At 40.0% G+C, this 12,788-nt stretch overlaps 1 protein-coding gene across 1 annotated transcript in view; it reads right to left on the reverse strand.

The window, feature by feature from the left end:
- The window catches only part of ADAMTS10 (ADAM metallopeptidase with thrombospondin type 1 motif 10), an 82,234-nt gene extending 69,708 nt beyond the window's left edge, over nucleotides 1-12,526 (reverse strand). Inside the window, exons 1-3 of the mRNA XM_087951384.1 lie at nucleotides 11,946-12,526; nucleotides 5,716-6,033; nucleotides 935-1,299 (exon numbers count right to left, since the gene is read on the reverse strand). Coding sequence (XP_087807510.1) covers nucleotides 935-1,299; nucleotides 5,716-5,803 — 453 coding nt within the window. The 5' untranslated portion in view covers nucleotides 5,804-6,033; nucleotides 11,946-12,526. The remainder of the gene's footprint in view (nucleotides 1-934; nucleotides 1,300-5,715; nucleotides 6,034-11,945) is intronic.
- Between the last annotated feature and the right edge of the window lie 262 nt (nucleotides 12,527-12,788).

Below are 12,788 nucleotides of genomic sequence, written 5' to 3' on the forward strand. Positions count from 1 at the left end.
TTAAGCGAATACATTCTGGTTGGCGAGTGCCCAAATTTTGATCACATGACCATGGGGATGTTGTGACAGTTATAAGTGTGAGGACTGGTTATAAGTCATTTTATTCAGTGCTGTTGTAACTTTGAATAGATGCTAAACAAAAGAATAGAATAGAATGGAATGGAATAGGAATAAAATAGGGAATACAAAGAACAGAATAGAATAGAACAGAACAAAATATGGAATAGAATAGAATATGAAACAGAATATGGAATAGAACAGAATATGGAACAGAATATGGAATAGAATAGAATAACAGAGTTGGAAGGGATCTTGGAGGTCTACTAGTCCAACCTCTTGCTTATACAAGAAACCCTATACCAGGGGTCTTCAAAATTGACAGCTTTAAGACTTGGGGACTTCAACTCCCAGAATTCCTCCTCCAATCATATTAGCTCAGGAATTCTGGGAGTTGAAGTCCACGTCTTAAAGTTGCCAAGTTTGAAGACCCTTGCCCTATACCATTTCAGACAAATGGTTGTCCAATCTCTTCTTAAAAACTTCCGGTGTTGGAACATTCAGAACTAGTTATAAGTGATTATAAGTCAAGGACAGTGGTGGGATTCAGCCAGTTCGCACCAGTTTGGGAGAACTGGTTGTTAACTTTCTGAGCAGTTTGCTGAACTGGTTGTTGGAAGAAATCATCAGAGAACCGGTTGTTAAATTATTTGAATCCCATCACTGGTCAAGGACTTAAAAAATGGTTGTAAATAAAGGACTACCTGTAAGGTTATGTTTATAATGAACTACAATTTCTTCCGTTTGATAAGACCCAGCTGCTTTGGATTGATTCAGCATGTCTTTTGGAGCCCAGCAAAAATATTGCTCAAAATGACCAGCAAATGGTTGTTTCTGTTAATGCCAGCAGAGTTAGGGAAGAAAACAAGACACTTACCAGACCATTACAATTACTGATAGCAACTTTTGAGTTCAGATACTCGTCTTGTAAATGACCAGCATAGTGGCAATCTTCGTGGAACTCATGTTGGTAGTCTACTCCACCTTTTCTCCAATACTCCACTCGGAAGCGTCTCGCCAGCAAGTTGGTGTGCAATGTCAAGTTGAGGAGGAATTGGGTCCGGTGGGCAGAGACCTTGTAGAATACGTGCTGTTCAGGTGTGTCGTAGGAAGGGTGGCCTGCACTCCGGCGGGACCTCCATTTCCGATGGCTTTTTACATCAAAACTGAGGAAGTCACCATTCTGATCCACCTGGATGGGGAAGGCAATCTCGTAGTGGCTGAGGTTGGAGAGAAATTCTTCTGTGAAGGCAGAAGAGGACAGGAAAAGAGTAACTGAGGGGGGTGATCTGCCCTCAAAGGGTCTTTAAATCAGGGTTTTTAACGAGGGGTGGGATTCAAATTATTTTACTACCGGTTCTGTGGGTGTGGCTTGGTGGGCGTGGCAGGGGAAGAATACTGTAAAATCCCCATTCCCTCCCCACCCCACTAACCTGCTTTCCAGCTCCGTTCTCCTGTGCAGGGCAACAAAAGAAGACCCAGCTGATCAGCTGGGACTCGGGAGGCGGAGAAGAGATGGGGGTGGGGCCAGTCAGAGGTGATATTTGCCGGTTCTCCAAACTACTCAAAATTTCCGCTAGCGGTTCTCCAGAACTGGTCAGAACCCGCCGAATACCACCTCTGGTTTTTAACCTTTTAATGCCTTGGACCCTTTTGAGAGTTTGGTAAGATCAAGATACCTGATCTCAGAAAGAAAATATGTTTATATGTATAAAATAAAAACACATACAGTAGTTATACATTGGATCTCAGAGAAAATTAGTTTCGCAGATAGTCCTCGACTTATAACAATTGAGTTTCTGTTGCTAGGCGGGACAGTAAAGTGAATTTTGCCTCATTTTACAACCTTTCATGCAACAGCTGTTAAGTGAATCACTTCAGTTGTTAGGTTAGTAACATAGTTGTTAAGTGAATCCAGCTTCCGCATTGACTTTGCTTGTCAGAAGGTCACAAAAGGTGATCACATGGCCCCGGGATATTGCAACCATCATAAATACGAGTCAGTTACCAAGTGTGTTGAGTTTTGATCACATGACCATGGGGATGCTACAGTGGTCATAAGTGTGAAGAACTGTCATAAGTTCTTTTTTTTTTAGTACTGTGGTAACTTCGAACAGTCACTAAGTGAATTGTTGTAAGTCAAGGACTACCTGTGCTCAACTTTGAACTATGGTGCTGGCATAAAACCACAGACAGCCAGAGCAGCTAACAGCGGTGTTGAATTATATACAACCAGTCACTTCACTAGAAACCAAAATCTCAAGACTACATCTGATTTACTTTGACTCTGTTTTTTTTTTTTTTTTTTGAAAATTTTATTTGGGTTTTCACAAAAACAAAATACAAATAAAACATCTTTTTTGAAAACAGCATGGTCCCAGGTTATCACTTCTTCATACAGACACAAAACTCAATTTCATGCTCATTTTTATATTCTATTCCATATCTTATTACCATTTTATATTTTCTACATAGTTTTTCTCCTCTTCTAATTTTCTCAACTTTGTTTTAATTATCTCAATTCAAATCATTATATTTATACTTTTGTCTGTCCTGTTACAATTTCACATTATCTTTTCTTATTAAGTAAATTTTTCCCTGTAGTTACCAATTAGAGTGACACATTTATATCCTTTAATTTTATCCATTCAAGCTCTTATTTAAGCTTCAATGTATAGCTTTAAGATTATAACATTCAATATAATACATAACTTCCAATCGAATTCTGCTTGGTACATTCTTAAAATAGGCACTATATTCTTAAAAAGAAACACACACACACACACACACACACACACACACACACATATATATATATATATATATATATATATATATATATATATATATATATATATATATATATATAAAACACATTCCATTCCCATTCAATTTTATCATTAATATGCATTAAAATCTTAACATCTTTAACATTTCTTTTCAATTGAATATCATACTTCCTTGGGAACACTTATAAACTTTCCATAGTTAATTCTTTTTTTTCCCATATTTCTCACTTATATTTTTATAAATCATTACTAATAATTAAAAATGTTCCCTTTTAATTCTCTCAATCATTTAAATTCATTTATTTATTAACAAACATCCCACTGCATTACAATAAATATTTTATCCATCATCATATTTTCTAAAGTTATTTCTATTTGTAATATAACAAAGCTATCTTATGTACCTTTGCAGAATCCCTTTTACAATTAAATTTTCACCCATTATCTCTAAACAAACTTATGGTTACAATCCTTATATCTTTTCCCTGTTTCTCCATTTCTTGTTTCTGTCTTTTACAACTTCTTTTCCTTGCCTTCTTCCTCCTCTTCTTCTCCCTCCCCTTTTTACCCCCTTGTCTCTCTACTTCTAACTCTCTCATCTGTAATCCCCTCTTCTGTTGCTTTCTAATATTATACTTATCTTTCAAATTGTTCTTCTTCTTTTTGGTTGTTTTTTCTAATCTTAAACTTTCACTCTCTTTCCCCCTTTTTCTTTTTCCCCCCCACTTAAAATTATTTGATCATTAAATATGGCTTCTTCTTTGTCCCAATCTTCTTGTTCTGCAAGCGTTGCTTGTTGCTTCTCATAGTTCCAGATCTCCATTTCTAAGAATTGAAACACGAAGCCAAAAGAACTTCTCCCTTCTTGTGCGTCTTCTTTCCATTTTTTAAGTTCCGTTTTCAGTTCTTCTAAGAGTGATACCATTTAAAAAACTTAAACAATCACTGTTAATTTTAGTTATCTAGATGCAAAAACCAAAAATCACCAAGTAATCCAAATAATCCAAGGCTGTTTCTACTTGCTTCTTTTTTCCACTTTCTCTTCCTGGGGTTCTATTATTTTTTTACCAAGTTTCCATTAAAATGTATCTTTGAGGAATCTTATTAAAATTTCACTGTAAGTTCCTTTTAATTACAGTTCCATTCCTTAATTCCAGGCAGTCTCCTCCATTTTTCCAGATCCTGCCCTTCTATTCTTTTTTTTTCTCCTTTCCAGCTTTTAAAAACTTTTAAATGTCCAGAAATCTTTATTATCCCTTTGACTTTTATTTTCAGCTTAGATGCCTATTAATGTCAAAGTAGATTTTTTTTTTCAGTTTCTTGCTTAAGTCTCTTAGCTGTCAGTATAAGGAAGGGAAGAAAAAAACCCTAATCCTTTCCCTTCTCTCTCTCCTTCGCAGCTTCAAAATCTTCTTTGGGAACAATGTTGTTAAGTTTAAATTCCAAGGTACCTTATTTGTTGCTTTTGCTGTTTGACCCGGTCAACCAAAACTTTCTCTTCTTATCTTCCTCTTGCACATTCTTTTCCAGTCGAGTTCTTCTTTGTGGTGGCCATTTCTGACCACCGCTACAACCGCCTTCGGGAAAGGGAGTAATGGCCAGCTGGGGAGGAGAGATGCGGCTCTCCTCAACCCTGCAGGCAGTCTCCCCCCTCTTCACCACCTCTACGGGGTGGCTTAGCCCCAAAACCAGCCGGCTCGGGGCGCTCCAGCAGCGAGCACGGATAGAAGCCTCGGAGAGACGAGGTTTCGGTCTGTCCCCGAAGAAGCTCAAACCGGAAGCCAGATTTACCTTGACTGTGTTATGCATGCGAATTCATTGGAGAATGGAGAAGTCAATGGTACTAGGAATGGTTAATGGAACAAGAAGAAGGGGCAAGCAAAGAATATGCTGGCTTGACAACATCAAAACTGATACAAAGATGAACATCCAACAACTAAAAGAAGCTGCATTTGACAAGGTGGCATGGAGAGCCCTTGCCTATAGTCGCCAGGAGTCGGACACAATTGAACGGTTCAACTTTATTTTTCAAAAATATTTAAGAATAACAAATACATAATATAGGAATATATGTGCTCTTTTATTCACCCGTTAACTCAATAACAAGGCAATAAATAAATTTAAAAGATGGACAAGTTAGTGAAAATAAAGCTGTATTTTTTCACATCCAAATGTTTGGACCGTGTGCGTGCAGAAAAGTATAACATATTATTTTATTTTATTATCAGAAGTTTGGTGATAAGAGTTTTGTTAATAAAGATGAGTACCCTGATTAAGGGAAAGATTAAAATGATCTATAGGTTGTGCAGTGCTTCTCCTTTTGTGCCCTATCACTCTGCATAATTCCTTTGGAACATTCACCTACCTGTTCTATTTCATGATTTATTTCCACAGAATAATGGTGAAACATTGCGCTACCAATGCAAAATGAACAAAACCCTGCATCGGCGACAGGAAGAGCATCTGGCCAGTAAACACTCAGCTCCATTCAGTTGCCCAGACTCCATCCCGCAAGGGATTATGGGATCGTTAAAAGGAGATGATGATGATTGCATTACCAAGATTAATGGCTAGTGCCTGAATGCTAGCAGTGTGATCTTTGCAGAAACAAGACTGAAAGTCCTGTATGGCGGTAAGCCATATGTTGTCCACCCTTGGCTTAAGGCAAGGGGTCCCCAAACTTGGCAACTTTAAGGCTTGTGGATTTCAACTCCCAGAATTCTCCAGCCAGCCTAGCTGGTTGGAGAATTCTGGGAGTTGAAGTCCACAAGTCTTAAATTTGCCAAGTTCGGAGACTTCTGGCTTAAGGACTAGAAGAACAAGATTTCAAATGTCATTAACTTGGTGCTTTGGGCCAGTAACACTGTACCTTGTGACTGAAAGGTGTAGCCAGGAAGGTTGCCTGTAGACATGGTCGAGACAAGTGTCCAGGTGAGAAATCTCCAGACCGTTGCCATCTTGGGCGGCAGGGCTCTTTATAGTGTCAGCTAGGTTGGACCAAGTTGACCGACTCTGCCCCAACATTTCTTTCTTTGAGCCACCACTTATGCCACTGCAAGAGAGGTTCCAGGGTCCTTCGTGATCATCCTCAGCCACTCTCTGGAAGGCAGTGAGGACGTGGGGTGTTTAAGGTGTGTTGTAGCAGGGTCTCGTCCTTCAGCATATGCCGGTTCTCTGTAGCATTGCACTGGAGGAGGTTGGATAGTGAGCAGAAATGACAGTAGCAGCGGGCAGAGCAGGAAAAAGACAGAGTTTAAGGGAGGGAAAAACGACAGTAAATATTAAAATACAGGTAGTCCTCAACCTAAGACCCAAATCGACCCCCAAATTTCTGTTAAGTGAGACACTTGAGTTTTGCCCCATTTTACAACCTTTCTTGCCACAGCTGTTAAGTGAATCGCTTCAGTTGTTAAATTAGTAACACGGCTGTTAAGATAACCTAGCTTCCCCATTGACTTTGCTTGTCAGAAGGTCATAAAGGGTGATCACACGATCTCAGGATACGGCAATGGTCACAAGTCAGATGCCAAACATGTGAATTTTGATCACATGACTATGGTGATGCTACAACAAGTCATAAGCGTGAAAAATGGTCATAAGTCATATTTTTTGAATGGTCATTAAATTAACTGTTGTAAGTTGAGGATTACCTGCAACATTTTAGCCGGGCAGAGCTGAGTGATGGAAAAACAGAGGTGAAACTTATATCACTGTCTCATATGTGATTAACTGAGGTTTGGTTCTGTAACCCAACAGGACAGACACAGACTTCAGAGGACAATTAGGACTGCAGAAAAAAACAATTACTACCAACCTGCCTTCCATCGAGGACCTGTATACTGCACAAGTCAAAAAAAAAGACTGTGAAAATATTTACAGACCCCTCACATCCCGGACATAAACTGTTTCAACTCCTACCCTCAAAACGATGCTATAGAGCCCTGCACACCAGAACAACTAGACACAAGGACAGTTTTTTACCAAACGCCATCACTCTGCTAAACAAATAATTCCCTCAACACTATCCAACTATTTACAAAGTCTGTACTACTATTACTATTAATCTTCTCATCACTCCTTATCACCCATCCCCTCCCACCTGTGACTGTATGACTGTAACTTTGTCACTTGTATCCTTATGATTTATATGGACTGTTTCCTAGTATGATTTGATTGCTTATTGTACCCTATGACTATCATTAAGTGTTGTACCTGATGATTCTTGACAAATGTATCTTTTCTTTTATGTACACTGGGAGCATTTGCACCAAGACAAATTCCTTGTGTGTCCAATCACACTTGGCCAATAAAGAATTCTATCTATCTATCTTACCATATTAAGACACCAGGCCAGAAACTGGGAGGCTGTGAGTTCTAGCCCTGTCTTGGACATGAAGCCAATTGGATGACCTTGGGCCAGTCGTTTTCTCAAAGCCCTAGGAAGGAGGCAGTGACAAACTACTTCTGGAAAACCTGCCAAGAAAACTGCAGGGACTTATCCATGCAATCTCTGAGAATTGGACATGACTGAACACAAGGGGTGGGCGGGAGGTATGTGTGCAGAGCATAAAATAAAACATGATGCTTCAAACTTTTTTTTTTTAAGTTCTGGAATAAAACTAGTTACAAAAGCACTAAATGGGCCAATGCTAATGGGAAAACATTTTTCAGATGGATGACGAGAAAGATGTTCAAATTTCTGGACTTCGGTGGGCTTTTTTCCTCTTGAAACCAATGGAGAAAAGATGGAGAAGAAAGGGTGAAGAAAAGCAAAAGGCAATTCAGAAATACTAAATGGACATTGCGCAGAAAGAAAAACATTGGTAGAGGAGAAAAAGAAAGAGAAGGGAAGAAGGAACGAGAACAGATTTGAGCAGAATGGAGGGAAACAGAAGGTTGGCAAAGTTAATGGATGGAAGAGCAAAGCGGAACAGGTTAATGGAGCATGGGGAGGAAAGGCAATGAGACAGAAAAAAGAGAAATTCAGCTGATAAGTGTGACTGGTGGTAGAGAAGAAAAGGAAAGAAAAAGGGATAGCAAGAAAGGAATTCAGCTCAGAGCATGCCTGTCTGAAGTCAGCATTTTTACTTTGTCAGCCTTCCAGGATTTCCAGGCTGAGGCCTGGTTTACCTCAGCCTCATTAATTGCCTCACATTTCAGTGTGTGAAGCAGCTTCCCTTGGGAGCTTATGAATAATTACTTCTCATTACCCTTCAGCAACTCCTAGTCCCAGCTGATGGACACCCAACCCAACACCCCCCCACACCATCCTGTCTTTTACCCGCATCCCCCCCAGCCTCTCGTCCTGTTGTATTTTTTGATTCATGCTTTAAATTTCTGCAGATTCAGGAAATAGCTGGCTCAGCCTTCCTACTTGGTGTCCTCCAGATGTGTTGGAACATGTAGCAGCATTTCCACTCAGCCTATTTGGACTTGTCTGGTTGCATCTGGGGAGCACCAGAAGGTTGTCTTAAGACAGGGGCTTTCATATCAGAGCTGCAAAATCGCAAACATTAGAGCAGGGGTCTCCAACCTTGGCAACTTCAAGACTTGTGGACTTCACCACAAGTCCACCACAAGTCTTAAAGTTGCCAAGGTTGGAGACCCCTGCATTAGAGGGCAGCAAAGAGAGAGAGTACAACTCTCTTTGCTGCCCTCTAGTGCATGTCTGAATTTTGGCAACTCAGATACAGTTACTCTGATGTAGACCTTTTCTTTTCCCCCCTCCTCCTCCTCTTCCTCTTCCTCCACACATATTGTTCTGGAGGAGAGGAATGGAGGGCTCAGGGAAGCTATTCTTCCTTTCACCACCAGAGCTGGAGAGAATTTAGCTATTTGGCCCGGTCTCTGGATTGAGAATAAGTTAATGGAAAGCAGATGAGGATTGATTTTGCCCCAAGGGAAAAATCTTTTTGTACTACGAAGCAAAACTACGAAGACATTTTCTGCAGGACTTTCCATTCTGTAGTTCATGTTTGTAGAATGGAACCTGTGATTTATTTAACATGGTGAAGGTCTCAAGCAGAATGAAGAAAATTCTGAGGGAATCCATCCCTCAGTTGCTCCTTTTCTCCGAGTTTTCACCTAAATCTTCTTCTTTATGGGAGTCAGAGAGTTAGTTAAGAAAAATTCCCCCACTCTCTGCTGCCATCACCACAGCACCTTCAGGGCAGATGTACATGGGAATTTTTTTTATTAAACCGAGATAATCTCAGTTTATTTCAGCTTGGTACTGTACTTTCTATAAATGTTGGGATTACATTTCCCAGAATTCCACCTGCTATGTATTTGGAAGGCAGCCACTTTGCCCAGAGAGATGCAACTGGGAAGCCTACAAACAAAACTAGAATCATTCCAGTTCTATTTTGCTCATTCTCCAACAATTGTGACTTGAGATACTGCATAGTACAGCAACAAAATAATTCAGCCATCTGCTATGAATTCACTTTAGAAAGCACCTACAGGTAGTTCTGGAGTAATGACTGTAATGGAGTCTGCCCATTAGGATCATAATGGTTGTAATAGGACAGTCACACAACCTTTATTATGACAGTCACAACAGTTATTAAGCAAATGCAGTGGTTGTTAAGCAGTTTTGCTGAAAACTGGAAGTTAGTGCTGCTTTCTGGCAAAATTGTTGTAAAACGTGGACATGTAATTGCAACACACTGCAATGACAACAAATGCAGCCATATTGCCAAGCATCCAAAGTCCAGTCATGTGACTGCAAGGGGAGGGGGCACTATCAGAATTTTAGATCCAGGTCATGTCCCTTTTTGGGGTTAGTCATAACAAAGCAGCCAGTCATAACTCAAAGATATATTTTTCACAATCTCAGATTCTCTGTACAATTTGGCTATATGGAGATGGGTAGGTGGGTGAAGGAAGGAAGGAAAGAAAAACATTTGAGCCAATGGATATAGTGAGTAGAAAGAAAGTAGACTTGAATGGATAACACTATAGTGGAAGAAGAAAAATAAAGGGTAGGGTACAAATCTACTTAATAAAATAATAAATAAATCAAATTTACTGTCTGTCATTCCAGATGACAAAATTAGGAAGAAGCAATGTGTCCTATAATTTTCTACCAGTGTATTGTTTTCCTTTCCTAAATTAACTGCATTAGCTCACATTTTAATATTCAGCAGAACAATCTTTCTGTGTACATTTTTCACATATACAAATATATCCACGCATATACACATAAATGGTACACCTGAGAACACATTTTCTGGCATGATATATTTGAGATATAGAAGCTTTCAAAAAAAATTTCAGTTCCATGCTTTTCTGTGCAGTTCAGTTCTATGCACATTCTTCTCATACCAGCATCTTTTTACACTTGTTTTTAATCCAAGAACTTCATGACAAAATTTAGCAAAATGTAAAGGCAGAAATTGTAATTCCACCTTGGATGAAGTATTTATCTTGGATGTGCAGATTAGGTCCAACCCAGAGGAAGTAAATTCTTCTCTCTGCTTGGATAGGGCCCCAATTGATGGGTTCAATTAATTAAAACAAAGGGATGTTAGCTACATTTTAAGAATTTGTTGATGATATGTGTGACCCACTGATAGAAAGTCCAAGTAGCGGATTTGCTTTCCTTAAAAGATTTAAGCAGAAAGAGGTCATCTAACAGGATATTTATTTATTTATTCATTCATTCATTTATATTGGATTTATGTGCAGCATGAAGGGATTTTAGTTATATTTTAAGAAGGATTGGTTGATATGATGGTTCACCGGTAAAAAAAACCTCCTGCTTTAAAAATTGGTGGACTTGCTTTCATACAAAGTTTTAAGTAGAAAGAGGTCATCTTGCAGGATCTCTCTCTCCATCCATCCATCTATTTGATTTATGTGCTGCTCATTTTGTCCTGAGGCGACTCTGGGCATCTTATATAAACATTCAAAGGTAAAACAGTAATAGCAATAATCATAGTTATACTAAAAATATAACATTAAAAGATTAAAAGAAGATAGGGGGGAGGGAGAAAAGAACCGAAGACCACAAGAGGTGGCTGTTTCCTTCAATCTAGCTAACCACCCCCAGAGTGATTTCAACACACACAGAGCCACAGGTCTTCAGGCTCTTACAGAAGGTCAAACTCAGGAGCCAAGGCACAGAAAGGTCTTCTGGACCCTGCCCACCCAAATGTCTTGTCTGATAGGGTTCATAGCAGGTCCTTTCTGCTGGCAGGAGGGGGTGGGGAGCAAACTCATAATGTTATCTTTCAACTTTATAATTCTAGTTTCACTTCTGCTTTTGCATGTCTATTAAACTAGGAGCAGAATGTATGCAAATTTCCCCAAAGCATTGAGCTCCCAAACATTTGGATTCTAATCTTGACCCAATTCCAAACTTTTGAATGCTTGAACCTCTTTTATTAAGCTCTTGTTATTTGCACTTCTAATCCATGGCTTTTCATCTTGACAAATGTTTACTTGAATATATTAAAAGAATATGTTCCAAGAAGGGATTAATTAAATGGGTGGTGGTTGGGGTTTTTATTTTATTTTGGATGGGGTGGGAAGATGTTTTTCCAGGATCTAATCTGAGGAACATATGATTTGTAGAGGCTGTGCCAGCTCTCCAGCAGCTCTTGCAAAATTAGCACCACCGTTAATTTGTTGTTCCAGGGGGGTATTTTGGAAAACCATCCAGAAACATGGAGAGATTGCCATATCAAAAGAAAAAATAAAAAGCGAAGAGATAAGAGCTAGAGAGAGAGAGAGAAGCGTGCTTTTAGTCGGAGGGCAGGGCAGGGCAAGGAAAGGCAGACATATAATCCCACACCGCCTGACAGGCTGCCACAGAAGACAGGTAATTAAAAGCAGACCCAAAAGAAAAAAGAAAAGTCAAAGCAAAAGTCTTGAGAGAGATGGAAATTGCAACTTTGCAACCAGATGGTGGAGGCTAAGCTTCGGCGAAAGAAGCACCAGCAGCCCAGTCTGCTGGCTCACGAGAAACAATGACAGGCCGTTTTCTGCATACGTGTGAAGCTTTGGGAACATCTGGCAAGCATTGCCCCCCCCCCCCCATGCTTCCCCACACCCGCCCAGAAGGTGAGGAATCCTGCCCGATTTTCAGGACCTTACCGCTCTCAGCTGGAGCAACCTTGGCAGCCGGTGCTCAGCCCCACCAACTCGGTTGCATGACGGTCCCAATCCTGGCGCGGGGTTTTGAGCCTTGCTGGGGTGGCAAACTCCAAAGGAGCCAGGGCTGGAGAAGGGTTGAGAAGGGGGGGTCGGAGCAGAGAGAAAGAATAATTTTGCTTACCCTTTGTGAAAGTGGGTTGTGTGTTTTTTTTCCTCTCTCTCTCTCTTGGCTGCCCCCAATTCGTTTTTTTTTTTCTTCTTCTTGTCAGAAAGTGCTCCAGACTTTTGAGGGCAAGGCTTTTCCTAAGCCACAGCTGGAGGAGGTGGGGAAGAAAAAAGAAAGAGAGAGAAAGAAGGAGGTTTTTAAAAAAGAAAGAAAAGAAGGAAAGACATGCAGGCAGTTCTCAAGCAAACAGGGAGTGAGGAAGGCTCTTTTCCAAATACAAAAGGTCTCTGAGAGAGGTTAGCAAGTAGTGTGGAGTGCAATAGGTTGCTTTAAAAAAAAAAAAGAGGAAACTCTTGCCAGGCTAAATTAAAAGGGAAAAAAAAATCAACCACTCTTGCCTTTTCACCAAAACTAACTCCTCCTCCTCTTCCACTGACGCCATCTAAAGGCAGGTCTTTTTTGCTGTGATAGGACCAAGTCACCGTGAAAAGGAGGATCAGGACAAGTTATTTCAATTGGCCCTCCAAAGAAAGACTGGTGTTTGTTTTTTTTAATGGCAACCTTCAAAATGTTTTAAAATAAAATTCACAATTAAGCTGTAACAAGCTCAGGGTTGCTTAGCTTTTGGAAGTGGAGCTTATCTGCTAGTATAAACCCAAGTTCAGTTTTAAGCAGCT

The sequence above is a fragment of the Notechis scutatus genome, chromosome 1 (assembly GCF_049901735.1).
Source record: "Notechis scutatus isolate UNSWTSFEM ecotype Mainland chromosome 1, rNotScu1.2, whole genome shotgun sequence".
Classification (NCBI taxonomy): Eukaryota; Metazoa; Chordata; class Lepidosauria; order Squamata; family Elapidae; genus Notechis; species Notechis scutatus.